At 38.4% G+C, this 18,092-nt stretch overlaps 2 protein-coding genes across 2 annotated transcripts; one reads left to right on the top strand and one right to left on the bottom strand.

Annotated features, from left to right (window-relative positions):
* Positions 1-2,203: 2,203 nt before the first annotated feature.
* Positions 2,204-3,283, top strand: OR10A4 (olfactory receptor family 10 subfamily A member 4). The gene has a single exon (XM_019974636.2). The coding sequence runs from the start codon at positions 2,336-2,338 to the stop codon at positions 3,281-3,283; it is 948 nt and encodes a 315-aa protein (XP_019830195.2). The 5' UTR covers positions 2,204-2,335.
* Positions 3,284-4,644: 1,361 nt separating this feature from the next.
* Positions 4,645-5,592, bottom strand: OR2D2 (olfactory receptor family 2 subfamily D member 2). The gene has a single exon (XM_019974225.2). It carries the CDS (start codon positions 5,590-5,592, stop codon positions 4,645-4,647), a length of 948 nt encoding a protein of 315 aa, XP_019829784.1.
* Between the last annotated feature and the right edge of the window lie 12,500 nt (positions 5,593-18,092).

Raw genomic sequence — 18,092 nt, 5'->3', positions numbered from 1 at the left:
GAATGAATTAAGAATGAATTAAGATGAATTAAGAATTTTTAAGCCAGTTCCTGGGGACACAGCCAGGTGGCATCATTTCCTGAAATGAGGTACATGAAAGTGGGGAGGAGAGGGTGACGGAGGTTGGGCAGGAGGAAGATATGACTCATCAATGATGTATGCAGTCTTTTGTGTCTAAATTCCTTATGAATGTGGCTCACTGTGCCTATACACTCCCTGTATAGGTATTTCCCTAATTATTTTCATATCTTCTTCATTCTTCAATTAATAACAAATTACTGGGCATCTGCCTTGCAAGGTGTTGGGACAAAAAGTTGAATAACACAATTTCTGCTCTCAAGGAATATACCCCCTAGAATATGAGATGGAGACATATATTCATGATTATTATAAGATAAGGACTGTGAAAGTGGTATTTCAGGTCTCCAGTGGTGCTAACACCTTGAAATATTCTGCCTTTTTAGAAGTAATCTTGCTTCTTTTCTCCTACGCCAAGCACTCCAGCTTAGTCTCACATGTGAGTTCAGATTCATTTCCGTTCTCAGAGAGGGGCTGAAAGTTCCACCTAACAGGCAAACCCATGGTTTGCAGTCAGATGCCAACACTTGCTGGCTGCCTAACTTTAGGAAAATGATGCCCTTCTCTGGGCCTCAGATTCCTTGGATGTAAAGTGAAGCTAGTAATAGTCCCTACATCTTCTGGTAGTTGTGAAACAACCACAACACTTGCAAACACTCGGAGTGCTGTCTAGTACTGACTTGGTGCTCGATTTCTACAAAGTAAGTAAGTGATGCCCAGCTTGAGATTTTTAAAATGAATAGGAATCAGGAAAAAAAATTTAAAAGACTCTTTCTCACTATTTTTGCTCTTTACCTCCCTCTTTCTTTCACCACCTTGACTTCATGTCTTGCACCTGCTCAGGACATTACTCATCTTCTCAGTGAGACCTTCTGTGACACACCCCACACCCTAAATCCTGTCTTCTCCACTGCTTTATTCTTCTCATCATCTAACATAATAAACATTCTATTCATATAACTTAATCCAACCCACATTTCCTGTTAAAAAGTGAGTTATATGAGGGTGGAGATTTTTGTTTGCTTTATTTACTAGTATATTATCTTCAATATCTAGATCAGTGTCTGGCACACTAAAGATAATATTTATTGAATAAATTATTTTTTTCTCATAGGGATTGAAAATAAAAATCTACAGTGATTTGGGGCAATAGATTATATAAGAAGTAGGTTTTAGAAGGTAGATCTAGCTTTAAATCATCATAATTGTAATGATTAGCATTCACTGAGAGTGTATTATAGGCCAGTCACCATGCTACGTGCTTTAGATTTATTCCTTCATTTAAGTTTATAGTCATTGAAAAAACTTTCAGGGTTCCAATTTTGAAGCTTAGTTATTGACACAATGGTGAAACCTTCTGATTCTTTTTCACAGGATTTAACATTATTAGTCACACTTGCATATTTGATTTGGTCTTTATTAATGTGTACAATTTGTTTCATATTTCCTGAGAGTCAAGATCTAAGATAACCAGTAGAAGCTGATGAAAGGGTTCATTCATAACATACCTGGCTGCTCTCTATGGTCTGACAGTATTTTGAGTCTATGTTCTCTTTGTCTGATCACATATAGCCACATGCAGGGTATTTAATCCTGTGATCAAGAGAAGCCACAGTTCCTATATTATTCATCTTCTTGTTTACAATTGTCCAAGTTTAGAAATGTCTGAGTTTAAAATTGATTGAGTTTAGAAATGATTCTTCCATTATATTGAACTCTTTCCATGTATGAACTGCTCCAAACTGGGACACATTCAGGTTTCCTCCTCAGGGATCATTGGTAATGGCTGACTCACTTTCCTTGACTTTCTCCTTCCCTCTTTCATTTTGCAGAAAACACACCCTCGCCATCTTTCTGTGCATTAAGACCCTTCTCTTCGGAAATGGTTGGCCTGGCTTCTTTTTTAGCACTACTGACTGTTGAAGACAGATAGGATAGAAGCACAAAAATGAAGCTGTGTCTTTGACCATCCTCTATTGAGTAAAGAAAAATTAGGACATCTATAGATATATATGGTATGCCTCAGTTCAGTCTGAAAAAAAAGTTGGCATTCTTCAAAAAAACAAGTGACTCCCATAATCAGACTTGTTTTTACCATTGGAAAGTATAGCTGTTTGAGCTTCAACAATAATAACAAGAGGATGAAGAATGAGGCCATGGGAATTTCCCTTTCTAAGGGTGTAATAAAGTCTAAATAACATATGGAGACTGCCACCTTCCTGGGGTGTGAATCTCCAGTGAAATCCTGAGCAGAGGAATGATGCAGGGAAACTGGACAGTTGTCAATGAGTTTGTTCTTGTGAGCTTCTCATCCCTGTCCTCTCAGCTACAAGCTCTGTTGTTTCTCCTTTTTTTGACCATTTACCTTGTTACCCTGATGGGAAATGTCCTCATAATCCTGGTTACTACAGCTGACTCTGCCCTCCAAAGTCCTATGTACTTCTTCCTCAGGAACTTGTCTTTCCTGGAGATAGGTTTCAACTTGGTTATTGTGCCCAAGATGCTGGGGACCCTGATCATCCAGGACACAACCATCTCCTTCCTTGGCTGTGCTACCCAGATGTACTTCTTCTTCTTCTTCGGAGCTGCTGAGTGCTGCCTTCTGGCCACCATGGCGTATGACCGCTACGTGGCCATCTGTGACCCTTTGCGCTACCCAATCATCATGGGTCGCAGGGCCTGTGGCCAGCTGGCAGCTGCCTCCTGGTTCTCAGGATTCCCAGTGGCTACTGTGCAAACCACATGGATTTTCAGCTTCCCTTTTTGTGGCCCCAACAGGGTGAACCACTTCTTCTGTGACAGCCCCCCTGTCATCGCACTGGTCTGTGCTGATACCTCTCTGTTTGAACTGGAAGCTCTAACAGCTACTGTCCTATTCATCCTCTTCCCTTTCTTGTTGATCCTGGGATCCTATGTCCGCATCCTCTCCACTATCTTCGGGATGCCCTCAGCCGAGGGGAAGCGCAAGGCCTTCTCCACCTGCTCCTCCCACCTTCTGGTTGTCTCCCTCTTCTACAGCACTGCCATCCTCACATACTTCCGACCCCGGTCCAGCAACTCTCCTGAGAGCAAGAAGCTGTTGTCGCTCTCCTACACGGTGGTGACTCCCATGTTGAACCCCATCATCTACAGCTTGAGGAATAGTGAAGTAAAGGCTGCACTAAGGCGGGCCATCCGCAGGACCTTGGGCTTTCGGAAACTATGACTTAGATGGAAACTGAGGGCTTAGAACACACAGACAAAGGAAAGAAAAGCAAGGTCCCCAAATATGCCTTTGGTCTCTATTCTTTCCAAGAGCCACGGTATACACACTGGGACTTTGGACTTTTCCATTGGGATCCATTAATGAATGAAAGAACATGCGTGATGCAGTAAAGAACTTCCGTAGGTCCAGTATTCTCTGGGACTAGGGTACCGATGTCTCTGAGGATGCTATATCGGTTTACACAGATTAGCAGTCTGGTGGTTGACAACTTCATTACTTTTTGTCATTTCTTATTTGCTTTAACTTTTCTTGAACTTCTTCATGTCATTTTATAATTTTCTGCTATATTTTCTTTTGTACATCCAAGAATTCCACCAGTAACTTTCAAAGATCTTTCTGTTTAGGGGATAAATTAATGATAATTGTGATAATAAACAGTAGAGTTTGCTTCATTCTTTCACTTTTTTTTTTCAAAATCTTTGGGTTTAAAATCAAACTTTCAAAAATTTAAGAACTCAAAATGTCAACAGATTTTTATTCAGCATATGTCAGACCTTATTTAGACCCTGAAGACACATGGGTGAATAAAACAAATTTCTTCCCTCATGGAATTTATATTCTAGTGAGAACGAGAGAAAATAAAATGATACTTTAAATCCTCCATTTGCTTGTAAAGTACCCATGTTTAGAAGGGTATGGTTTCAGGACTTCCTCTGCTACCATAATTGGTCTGTGCCTCATATGGGGAAAACTAATTCACTACATGGAAAACTGCCTTAATCTCAAACTATCCACCTTGGATATGGGAGTTGCTTGACAGAAAGGGTGTAAAAGAATCCCAAGTTAACTAGATATGGACAGATTATGGGAAACTACTGTGGATAACCCAAAGATTTTTTGTTTCTAGATTTTTGGAGGGTAATGTCATTATGATTGGATGGAATCAACTGTCCTTCTTAAGCTTGCATATCCCTCAGCAAATTTTGCTGCCCCTTTATGACTTTGTCAGTGAACATAGTTCACTTCTAGACTCTTGGCAAAGAGCAGACTTGGGACATGGGCACGGTAGCTTTGTGTAAAGTATTCATAAGAATTTATTGATAATTCATTGATATATTTATTGATATAAAATGGGAATGTTTCTCAGGTGATTTTTTTAAAAGACTGACCAGAAGGAAGCAGAGCATCCTTCCTGATACTCCATGAATTATTGTCTTTCTTCCTCTACAAAGGGAGTGCTGGATAAAGGATGGAGCGTGGGTCCACAGACAAGTACCAAGGATGAAAGTTACCATATTCCAGTCTTGCAGAGGCACCTACTCAGCCAGTCTTAGAAGTAAACAACCAGGAGGTTCTCGGTGTCAGTGGAAAACTCCAAACCTGCATGGGAAATTCCTTATGACTACTTTCCTCAGAGCTCCCTTCACATCCTTGTTCCTCAGGCTGTAGATGAGGGGATTAAGCATGGGGGTCACCATTGCATAGAACACAGATACCAGCTTTTTCTGTTCTTTGTAAGACTTTGGTGTCATGTAGGTGATAATTCCTGACCCATAAAAAAGGATGACCACCACGAGATGGGAGCCACAGGTTGAGAATGCCTTGAGCTTGCCCTCAGCTGACCTCATCCTGACCACAGTCACTATGATGTGGCCATAAGACACCAGGATTAGAGAAACCGGTATGAGGAGAATCACAACCCCCATGAGGAAAATGGCCATCTCTGAAGTGTGGGTGTCTGTGGATGCCAGGATCAATATTGAAGGGGCCTCACAAAAGAAATGAGCAACATTATTGCTGCCTTGGTAGGGCAGCCTTAGTGTGAAGGTGGTGTCCACCGCAGACACCAGAATGCCACTGGTCCATGATCCTACAGCCAGCTGGATGCACACCCTCCAAGTCATGGTGCTAGGGTAATGCAGAGGGTTGCAGATAGCCACATATCGATCACAGGACATCACCGCCAAAAGGGCACACTGGGTACACCCAAAAATGAGGAAGAGTAGAAGCTGAGCTGCACAACGTGTGAATGAAATCACTTTCTTTCTGGATAGCAGGTGGACTAGGGCTTGAGGAACAATGTTGGTAGAGAAACAGAGGTCAGCCAGAGATAAATTGCAAAGAAAAAAATACATGGGTGTGTGAAGCTGAGAGTCAACCTGAATAAGGAACATGAGAAGCAGATTTCCAAGCACAGTGACCAGGTAGACACCTAGGAATAAGGTGAAAAGCAGTTTCTGGGTGTGTTGGTCATCAGAGAGTCCCAGAAGGAGGAATTCTGTCACCTGCGTTTGATTGGTCTGTCTCATGGTTTTATCAGTGTGAAGTCACTATACAGTATATATAGGTGGGTATAGCCTATACGATTATACAATTCAGAACTGGAAGGCTTAGAAATTGCCCCAAGTCATACCAACTATTTTAAGAATTCCCTTTATTAGGCTGTTAGAAGATGACTATACTGCTTTTTTGGAATGTTTTCAATGTTGCAAAATTTAATACTTCATAAGAAGGTACATTCATTTCTAGTGTCATCTGACAAGCATATGATAGATCAAAAGAATCATCTTCTCTATCTGAACATCATACTTGTAATGATAAAAACAATAGGTTGAATTCACCTGTAAAGTCGTGAAATTTAATTTCTCTTTATTATCAGCAAAAATATGTGAGTCTTATTTTGCTCTTGTGACACCTCCCCCATCTCATGATGGTGTAGATATTTTTTTTAGTTTTTCAAACACTCAAATCTTCCTATTGTTTCTTCCCTGAAAAACAAAACAAAACAAAACAAAACAGTCACCCACCAAGGTATAAGTAAAAGAACCAAAGTACCTTGTAGAATTGATTTTTTTTTTCTTGGACAAAATAGCCTATTTTGAAAGAGCTAGGAAACCAAGGGATAACTCTGCACGGTGTGCTATAATCTTTCTGACAGTCCTGTCCCCCACTTCAACTGGAGCTCCTGAATATAAATCAGTGAACTTTCAAAACACGATTATAACATAATTTCCATTTTAAGCCAGCACCCTGTCTGGTTTTGTTCAGACTAAGCAGCACTAATCTACCACTTCCAGCCCATCATCTCTCGCTTATTATTGCATTATCGTCTGTCTTGTATTATCTGTCTACTCTTCTCAGAGACTAAAAACTCCTTTGATAACTGTGTCTATGTTTTTTCATTTTTGTGTTCTTTAAAAGACATAGCATAGGACTGTATTCAATAAATTATGTTTCATGAAGTAAATAAAAATAATTTGACCGCATAGTTTTTAGTCGAGTTGTTTAGAAAGCCTAGAGAGACTTACAATAATGTGGGAACAATAATAAAATTTTTTGTGGAGCTGTTGCAAAAAAGAAAGGAAAGAAATTTACTGAAGACTAAACTTTAGAAGCCTATGCAAGTTTCGGTCTACCAGTCCTTTATGTGTTTGATAAAGGTGATTCAAAGTATTTTTAAAAATATATCACATTAAAAATAAATTTAAAAATACATGCATCAAATAGAATGCATAAGATTACCAAGGAAACAGTTACCAAAATAGTTTTGGGGAAAAAAAAACTATGTGATATAATAATACTTGTGGCTCTTTAACACATTAAAACTTAGGCAGATCTAATAATCACCTTAGTTTCAAAATGATGAGCTTAAATAAGATTTTGAGGTAACTTCAACAACTGAAATATTATTTTAAAATACTTCTAATTTCTGTTGGTGATAAAGTCATGGATACTGCTATATCCAAACAAGAAAGAAATTTCAGTTAAAGTGAAAACAAAGAAGTAGCATTTATATCTAAATTGAAGAACCCTCATGGAATTGAATTTCAACTTAGGAAGTTGTGGGCTAAAGGAATTCCCAGGAGTTTTCTCAAAAAGTCATAAGTACATTCTGTGTTATCAGATAATGGAGTCTTAGTTTTCTGGATGGTTCTAGATGGATCAATATGATGAAAGATTTCAATTCAACATTGAAATAATAAATGAACAAATAAAACATTAATAAGAACAGTCTCATCTCTGCTTGATTTATGGCTTCCTTATCCGACCCCAAGTCACTTTTCTAGCTATTTTTCCTGCCACATACCCAGGACACACTGCATTTTTAAACCTCATTGGATTTTGCTCAGTGTAGTCTCTCTATTAACAGGCAAGCCGGCTTGCTACACAGAGATAACATTGTTTTCCTTGAGCATTCAACACTCTTGCAATATTCAATTACCTGATTTCTGAGCATTATTGGCCAAGCGCATGCTTAGTAAAGGGGATACAGATAGAAGACCCAAAGCAGAGGCCCTCAGATAGGAGGGACCAAACTATAGCCGTGTTTCATCTCTAGTGCCATAGTCGTCCCTAGAACATAGATTCACAGCATATCGTGGTTTAATGAATGAATGCACTGGGCCAAGTTAGTCTGTATCACCTAACAATTCCTTACATCAAACTGATATAGACTTGCTTCTAAAGGGAAATATAGTCTGTTGTCAAAACAGCTGATATAAAAACAAGATTTGAGAACACAAGCTATGTTAAGATAGATACTTTTGGAATTGTTACCCATTTAGTGGAAGTTATTACTTCATAGGTTCTTAGTCTCCAGGATATAGTTCAGTTTGGGTCCTTTAGACTTAACTTATTTCTCTGCCACACATCCTTCCCAGAATAGAAATTAGTGCAACTGTATCAATCATGTGACTAGATCTCAGGGAAAATTAAATGGTAAGCAAATATCTTTGTGTTTTGATGCAAAGAAGTAGAGAGCATAGAACTAAACACTTGTTGCAAAGTTCAAAGTGATGCCTACAATCAGTGGTTAACTTATTGAATGGGCAGTTACAGGATATTGGTAATTTCTATGCCTTCTTCATCTGCTACAGATTTTTAAAGATCCCGTTTGGGAAAAAATATTATTTTGGAACATTTTCTTTTCTGACCCACACATTTTCCCCACTCCTCATTCCCAGCCACTCCCAACAAAACAGACATAGACACACACACAAATACACACATTCTCAAACATCTAGTCTATCCTAGATACATAAGTGTACCTATAGCATCATAACTCTTAATGAATTATATTGAAATTATTTTCTTTCTCTGAGACTGTAAGATGTTTGGGGGCAGGGACCTCAACTAAATCATCCTTATTTAGAGTAAATAAGATAAATCCTGGTACAGTAATAATTAACTCAGCTTTTTCAAATTGATTTGACCTGAGCCAGAGTAGCAGGAGACAGAGAGGGCAATGTGAGTCAGAGCTGAGTGTGAACTGTCAGTGGGCAGCAGCTCCCATGGACCCTGGGAGGCAGCATTAGAGGGCTACACTCTGACCTTGCTTGATTTATTTTTAAAAGCGTATTATTCTCCCATGCAAGCATGGAGAAGAAAATGTTCCCCCAGGTGACTGCAAATGTGCCCCTAGGGTCAGGAAGTCTTTGTAAGAAAATGATGTTTATTGTCAATCTTTCTCTTGTGTTATTGTGCCTTTTCCTCAGATTCAACATAAGATTGTAAGTTCATTTCTCTAAAAATGACATGTGTTACTGGATATGGAACAGGATAATAGGGTCACAGAGCCAGTCATTGTCTAATCTGACATTTCTTTTAGGAAGAGGATACTGAGGAAATCCATAGGAACCAACAAAAGAATATACTAAATTTATTTTCTGAGGCCAAGATCTTTTGGGCTCAAAATCACCTAGTCCCTGTTTCCCATATCTATTTACCGTCTTCCATGCCCAGCTCAACAGAAGCATGAGAAGTGTAACAATCCCCATGGAAGTCCTGCTTATGTTTCCGTCAGGTAAGAACCACAATTCCTCGTCACAAAGAATTTGACATTGTAATTGTGGTTTGATAAGGTAAATTCACTGTGGAAAAAACCTTGCCTAGATCTATGCCAGAAGATTTAGCAGTAAGAATCAGACTGTTGGGACAAAATTATTAATAGTTGAATTTTAAAAATCGAATCTATGAAGAGATTTAAACCAGTACACTCCCAATATATGGCAAGTTATCCCCTTTGTTCAACTCATACCTTCTCTTTTCCTTCCTCTAACAATCATATCAGCATTTTCTCATCCAGTGGAGAAAAAAAAAAAATCACGTTAGCATGTTAAAGCCAGTAAAAACATCTCACTGTTGAGGGGGAAATTGCTGCAGGTGTATTGGTTGCAGAATTAGAAGAGTGGAGACTGGGGTATTGTGTTATCAAGTTAAATTGCTCAGTAAAATCTCTGAAGTCAAGATCAAGGACAAAGCAGGAAAGGGAATCCCCACATCTCCTGTGTCCTCCTGCTCTATCCAAAGCTCTTATTGATCTGGGGGCATATTGGCAACAATAGTTCCTTTTAAATGAGCTAAACACCAGGATACCAGGAGCAGCCTCTGGAGCAGCTGAAGTGCTCAGGAGAATTTGAACCATTAGGGTGGATCCTGAGCTGCATTCCTCTCAGAAGGTTCCCAAATGGTTATAAGGAGAACAGAAAATAACATTTAGTAGTAAGTACCCACATCTCCATTTACAAGCCACATTACCAGTTCTTCTAACATGTCTTTTCTTTGGAGAAGTGTTGTATTTTGTAATTAAGTATTATTTTCTGGGGATTCCCTGGTGGCTCAGATGGTAAAGCATCTGCCTGCAATTCGGGAGACCGGGGTTCAATCCCTGAGTCAGGAAGATCCCCTGGAGAAGGAAATGGCAACCCACTCCAGTACTCTTGCCTAGAAAATTCCATGGATGGAGGAGCCTGGTGGGCTACAGTCCATGGGGTCGCAACGAGTTGGACATGACTGAGCAACTTCACTCACTCATTCACTCATTGTTTTCTGGAGGAAAAATTATCAGGTTGCAACCCCAGGTCTATCACATAGTCTGTGTATGATTTTGAGGAATTTTATAATTTACTCCTTGGAAGGAAAGTTATGACCAACCTAGATAGCATATTCAAAAGCAGAGACATTACTTTGCCAACAAAGATTCATCTAGTCAAGGCTATGGTTTTTCCTGTGGTCATGTATGGATGTGAGAGTTGGACTGTGAAGAAGGCTGAGTGCCGAAGAATTGATTCTTTTGAACTGTGATGTTGGAGAAGACTCTTGAGAGTCCCTTGGACTGCAAGGACACCCAACCAGTCCATTCTGAAGGAGATCAGCCCTGGGATTTCTTTGGAAGGAATGATGCTAAAGCTGAAACTCCAGTACTTTGGCCACCTCATGCGAAGAGTTGACTCATTGGAAAAGACTCTGATGCTGGGAGGGATTGGGGGCAAGAGGAGAAGGGGCCGACAGAGGATGAGATGGCTGGATGGCATCACTGACTCGATGGACGTGAGTCTGAGTGAACTCCGGGAGTTGGTGATGGACAGGGAGGCCTGGCATGCTGCGATTCATGGGGTCGCAAAGAGTCGGACACGACTGAGCGACTGATCTGATCTGATCTGATCTGATAATTTACAGAATGCAAATGTAGTATGTCTCAGAAAATAACTAGATCCTCTAATTAATAACATTTAATAACACTTTATTTTCACATACAGTATTTTAATAATTTAATAGTAAGCTATAGACATGATGCCCAGAATATATAAAGAACTTCTACAAATTGATTAGAAAAGTCAGACAATTCCAGTTTTTAAAATGGGTAAAAGACCTGAATATGTGCTTGCAATATAGAAAATTGTTCATAAGCACATGAACAGCATAATTAGACACCAGAGTGTATAAATTTAAACCATAGTGAAATCCCACTAACCCTTAATAAAAGTCCATAAAATGACTGAGGATGTGGAAAAATTTTTATTGCTGACTGGAGCATAAATTGGTACAATGAATTTTAAAAGTCCATTTGGAAGTATCTTTGAAAACTAACCTAAGCATATGTCTTCACTCCAACAACCTAGTAAATTTTTTCCTGGATATATACCATATAGAGATGCATGTTTATATTTATTGCAAGATATGTACAAGGATGTCATAACTCTATTCATAATAGCTACAGGTGGAAACAATATAAATTTCCATAGACAACAGAAAAGATACACTGTGGTACAATCAAGCACTGCGATACTATTAAATAATTTTAAAAGGAAGAACTACTGCTATATACAATCACACAGATGAAACTCACAGCATGATGTTCTGTAAAAGAAACCAGACATACAAAGAAGTATGTACTGCATGGTTCCATTTATTTGAAGCACAAGAACAGAAAAACCTAATCTTTGCTTTTATTTTTTTATTTTTTTTTAACTTTACAATATTGTATTGGTTTTGCCATATATCAATATGAATCTGCCACAGGTATACACGTGTTCCCCATCCTGAACCCTCCTCCCTCCTCCCTCCCCGTACCATCCCTCTGGGTCATCCCAGTGCACCAGCCCCAAGCATCCAGTATCGTGCATTGAACCTGGACTGGCAACTCGTTTCATACATGATATTATACATGTTTCAATGCCATTCTCCCAAATCATCCCACCCTCTCCCTCTCCCACAGAGTCCAAAAGACTGTTCTATACATCAGTGTCTCTTTTGCTGTCTCGTATACAGGGTTATTGTTACCATCTTTCTAAATTCCATATATATACGTTAGTATACTGTATTGGTGTTTTTCCTTCTGGCTTACTTCACTCTGTATAATAGGCTCCAGTTTCATCCACCTCATTAGAACTGATTCAAATGTATTCTTTTTAATGGCTGAGTAATACTCCATTGTGTATATGTACCACTGCTTTCTTATCCATTTGTCTGCTGAGGGACATCTAGGTTGCTTCCATGTCCTGGCTATTATAAACAGTGCTGCGATGAACATTGGGGTACATGTGTCTCTTTCAATTCTGGTTTCCTCGGTGTGTATGCCCAGCAGTGGGACTGCTGGGTCATAAGGCAGTTCTATTTCCAGTTTTTTTAAGGAATCTCCACACTGTTCTCCATAGTGGCTGTACTAGTTTGCATTCCCACCAACAGTGTAAGAGGATTCCCTTTTCTCCACACCCTCTCCAGCATTTATTGCTTGTAGACTTTTGGATCGCAGCCATTCTGACTGGCGTGAAATGGTACCTCATTGTGGTTTTGATTTGCATTTCTCTGATAATGAGTGATGTTGAGCATCTTTTCATGTGTTTGTTAGCCATCTGTATGTCTTCTTTGGAGAAATGTCTATTTAGTTCTTTGGCCCATTTTTTGATTGGGTCATTTATTTTTCTGGAGTTGAGCTGTAGGAGTTGCTTGTATATTTTTGAGATTAGTTGTTTGTCAGTTGCTTCATTTGCTATTATTTTCTCCCATTCTGAAGGCTGTCTTTTCACCTTGTTTATAAAGTTTACTTTGTTGTGCAGAAGCTTTTAAGGTTAATTAGGTCCCATTTGTTTATTTTTGCTTTTATTTCCAATATTCTGGGAGGTGGGTCATAGAGGATCCTGCTGTGATGTATGTCAGAGAGTGTTTTGCCTATGTTCTCCTCCAGGAGTTTTAGAGTTTCTGGTCTTACATTTAGATCTTTAATCCATTTTGAGTTTATTTTTGTGTATGGTGTTAGAAAGTGTTCTAGTTTCATTCTTAGAATTCCAAATAATGTTTACTGTTGAAGGAGTGTTGACTAGGTGCATTTTGATATGCTGTGAATCTTCTACATTCTGACCTACATAATGGTTATGTAGGTATACATATATGTAAAAACTTCTTGAGCTATACTTAAGATTGGTTCACATTACTGTGTATAAGTAACACCTCATTAAAAGAAAGAGAGGTGAGAGAGAGAGAGGAGACAGAGAGGAGAGAAAAAATGATGCATTTAATTGAAGCTGCTTGGGGCAGAAGTGTGAAGTGGCAGAGCAAATTCAAATTCAAAAGAGGAGATCAATTAAATAGACAACAAAATATAAACATGATAAGATTATCAAAATACCAAACTGGTTCTCTGTAAAGATTACTAAGATAGTCAAAGTTCTGTCCAAAATTATTTTTAAGAGTGAAACAGTAAATAGAGGATCCCAAAGGGCCATCCCGCCAAAGAAATATAAAAGAAAAAATGACAAATACTGTCAGAAAAAAAAATCTTTATCTGGACTCTAGAAAACACCAGAAGCTTACAATAAACAGTTGCACGTTTAATCAAGAAAAAGACAACTGGAATCCAATTAGGAGAGCTTTGTGCTGTTTTAACCAAGAAACTGAAAAGGACAACCTATAGAATAGGAGAAAATATTTGCAAACCATATAGCTGATGACGGTTTAGTATCCAGAATGTATAAAGAACCCATTCAACTTAAGACAAAAACAACCAACCTAATTTTAAAGTGGATTAAATCAATAAAGTAAAAATGCACAAAGCACTTAAAAGGCATGTCTCCAAAGAAAATGGCTAAGCAGAATATGAAAAATGCTCAACACCATTAGGCATTTGGGAAATGGAATTTAAAACCACAATGAGATATCACTTGACACCCACTAAGGTTACTATAATAATAATAAAGACACGAAGGAAGGAAGACAAGAACCAGGATTGGTGAAGATGTGGAAAAATTGGAACCCTCATGCATTGCTGTTGGGAATGTAAATTTGTGCAGCTGTTGTGAAAAAGTTTGGCAGGTCTTCAATAAGTTAAGTATAGAACTACCACACATCTTGGCAATTCCACTCCTTGGTAAACACCGAAGAGAACTGAAAACAAGAACTCAAACAAATACTTGTGCATAAATATTCATAGCAGCACTGGTCAAAATACCCTGAAGTTAGAGACAACCCAAATGTCCACCAACTGAAGACTGAAGAAGCAAAATATGTTATACCCATAGAAGGGAATTAAGTACTGATATTTGCGACAATATGGAAGGACTCTGAAAACATGTACAAGGCTCTCAATACCTTTATCAGCCTATGGTTTGCAAATATTCTTTCCCATTCTGTGACAAATTCATTTGAGGGAAAGAACTAAGAAGCCCCTATCCCATCCTTACATCCAAATACATTCTGGATGGAGCAAGATATAAATGCAAGCAAAAATATGAAAATCTTAGAAGAAAGAAATTAATATTTTTAAAAAGCATAATGATTTTAAATATCAATAGAGACCTTTTAAATATTAAAGACTGATTTGGTTAAATTATAAAAACATGTGTGATATAAAAATCCATAAAGTAGGTCAACCAACAAAATGGAAAAATACTTATTTCTGAAGGAAAATCAAAGAGTCAATTTTTCAAAATATTCAAGGGTCTTACAAAGCAGTTAAAGAAAGTTGGGGTTTCCCTGGTGGCTTAGCAGTAAAGAATCCTCCTGCCTACGCAGGAGATGCAGTTTTGATCCCTGCGTTAGGAAGATCCCCTGGAGAAGGAAATGGCAATCCTCTCCAGTATTCTTGCCTGAGAAACCCCATGGACAGAGGAGCCTGGCAGGCTACAGTCCATTGGGTTGCAAAAGAGTCGGACAGTACTTACTGACTTGACAACAGAAAGAAAATTGAACAACCTAATAAGAGAAAATGAGTAAATAGTCCCTTTACAGAAAAGGAAATGAAAAGGATGAATAAACATATAAAATTATGCTCATCCTCATATATAATTGAAGATTATATAATAAAATAACAGTGAGGGTTTTTTCCCTAATGGATTAGCAAAATTGAAGAGCATGACATACCAACTGTAAGGAAAGATGTAATTAAATAGGAACTTGAATGCAATTAGGATGGAAGTATAAATTAATGAAACTGACAATATTTGTTAATATTTTAAAGAAATATACTTTTAGACCCTCAGGAAACTTACTCATCAAATATATTTGAAAAGGACACAAAGATGTGTATTCAAAAGTATTCATCATAGCACTGTGTTGATATCTAAAGATTGGAAATAACCCAGAAGTCCATTAACATGAATATAGTTAAATAGATCACGGCATATTTATTCCACAAAACAAAATCCATTTATTTTTAATGAGTTACATTTATATGTTCTGTGAAACCTCAACTAAACTACCAATAATGCCTAAGCCAAACCACAAAGCCAATAAAACTATAGAATTCAAATTAATAGCATTTCCTTAATGTGACAGATGATGTCTTGCTGAAACTAAATTGCCACTTGAACTATGATTGGAGAACTAACAGCTTCAGGACATTTTCTAGAATCTTATATGCCTACACTATCCTTTGATAACTCGATTCTTCCATCATTTTTATCTTGCATTGCTTGGCCTTTAGATAATATGTATGCCTCATTTAGATACATTTACTTTTTTTTTCTTTAGCTTGAGAGAACTGTAGCAGTAGTTCCATTTTCACATAGTCAAAGCAGTCTTAATAGTTTAAGAAACAAAGCTAAAGTTTCATTCTACAAAACTGTCTTTTGATTGTAAATTTTCTTCACAAAAGAAAAGCTTTGACTTTGTGTTCAGTAAAAGTATACAATTTTAATACAACAGCACACCCTGTTCTCATGTGATATCAGACAGCTCTAACCAAATTAAACTCTACCACTTAAGGTGATCACACAGCACCTAAACCACCATAAATTGAAATGAAAATACAAGCCCTTCACCCAAGTTGCATAACTCAATTAGAAAGCTAGCATCTGCATAGTCCAGTATCTACTCATTTTCATTTCTATTTAATTATCATATGAACGAAGACATAATTTTTGATGACTTATGAACCTCTAAGATTATATGTGCTGACATTATTTGAATAATATTATAAGGTTTAAAAGAGAGATGATTATGATTTGAAGGCTTTAGTCTGTGATTTCAAATATAACATGAAATGCACTAGGGTGCCTCAAAGGATGGAAAGTATTAAGATAATAAGGTAAAAAGGCTGAGGGTTCTTGGACTCCAGGGATTGCCCTGTTTACATCACTTTCAGGACCTCACCTTTAAATATTCCCTGGAAGGAAAATCATCTGTTCGGAACTGGGACATAGAGAATGGGAATTCATACCTTGAATTAAGTGAGGCAGAGAAGCTTGGGTTGGAGTGACACTCACAGGATGACTCCAGTACAGACCTCGAGAGGCACTGCTTAAAAGCCTACCTACAGTTCTTCAAGAATGGCTATGCACGATACAGGAATCGCTCCTTCTGGCTCTTGATCCTCATTTCCTTTACCAATGACTCCTCAGCCTTTTTCTATTTTCTCTCTGCTCTCAGGTAAGAGTAGGAAAGTCTCTGATGGACCTCAGTCTATAGTTCTGCAGTACAGGTTGGGGACTGGGTTGTGGGCATGGTGTTGGCAAAGATGAGCTTTGTCACTTCTCTTACCCATTAATTTTTTCCTTGCTAGACTCCCAGAGACAATTCTATCTCCAGTCTTCTCCTCCAGAATCCCAGTCCCAAATCCTCTTCCAAAATTTGTCCTTCTGGGATGAGGTTGTTTCCAAAGATGTCACATGACTTCCCTTTTGCTGTTGACAAACAACTCTGTTTGATTCTCCCCTGCCCTCTGCTGTCAGCCCTTTGGTCTTCACTGTTCCCCCACCGTCTCCTCTTGAATAGGCAGGGAGCTGGAAGGATACTGGGAATCTTGCTTTGAGGAATCCCTTCAAGAGTTTCTTGTCTGTGAACATGCTCTGGGTGTAGGAGACGTGAAGGAACCTGGACTAGGAATACACTGTTCTAGGAATGCTAGCACTGCCGCCTCCAATCCCCTTGATGAGTCGGAGCAGATGGAGGAAAGCTACAGTCAGCACTGTCCTTCCAGGCTGGAGGAGGACACTAGCCCCCACTGCTGGGCCATCACACGTATACCTCATATTCCAATATTCTTCTCATATGGTCAGGCACAGTTACTTCCCATATGACCCAGCTTTGGTCAGTATCCAGTTGGCCCAATACTTACTCTGCAACTCCTTTTGTTATGGTAAAGATTTGGGGGCTATGAGAGTAAGTATATAAGGATACAAAATACTCATGTGAGTCTATCTGTGATGTGTAGCTGTCTGTGTGTTTGTGTGAAATTGACCGAGTAGGTATGCATAGCATCGTTATCTGTGTATGACAAGGAGTCATTCCCAAGTTTGCAGTTGTGTGTACATAAGATTAAACCACTAAGAGAAGATATCTGGAAAGACCATACTGGTTATGATGTTATTAGGGCCTCAGAGATGTAAAAGATTCACTGCCTGTCTTTTTTGTTTGGGAAAACAGCCAGACTTACAGATCTCCTCCTTTTGCTGTTCTCCACATCTCTGGCTTCCTGTCCTCTATGTTCAGCCTCCCCTCCCTACTTTCTTCTAACTTAAATTCCCATTAATATTTTTCCCATCCATTTTTGCTTCCTCATTTTCTATCTGTATTTAAGAGAATTATTTAGTCAAGTTGACAAAGTTATATGAAAATTTAGAGAGTAAAGGAATAATTTTCCCTGACCTTCCTTGGGATATAAAGGTACTACATTTCATCTTATTTGGCTCTTTTTTTCACTCATTTATTACTCTCTCTTTCTGCTTGGAGATTAAACCAAATTCTTCCCCAACCCACATATATACACACACGTATGTTAAATGTACAAATCCTAGCTTAGATAGAGAGATAACCATTCTTCATATATACAGTACAGTTTCTACCTGAATTCCTAGTTTTGTTGTGTGTTAAGTTTATCAGTGTGATAAGGGTGTTATTTAAAGGATTCATTGAGATACACACACACACACACACACACACACACATGTTATTTTGCAACCTACTTTTTTGATGCAACAGTGTCACACATCTTCCTATGGAAAATATAAATCTACTTACCTTTTAATGGTTTATCGCATCATCATCACCCTAACGGTAGGCAGGCATTTCTTTAATGTAGTTGCCAGACATGAGC

Source organism: Bos indicus, chromosome 15 (genome assembly GCF_029378745.1).
Source record: "Bos indicus isolate NIAB-ARS_2022 breed Sahiwal x Tharparkar chromosome 15, NIAB-ARS_B.indTharparkar_mat_pri_1.0, whole genome shotgun sequence".
NCBI classification, from domain to species: Eukaryota; Metazoa; Chordata; class Mammalia; order Artiodactyla; family Bovidae; genus Bos; species Bos indicus.
The sequence above is the reverse complement of the archived record's forward strand: the minus strand, read 5'-3'. Positions and strand labels throughout refer to the sequence as shown.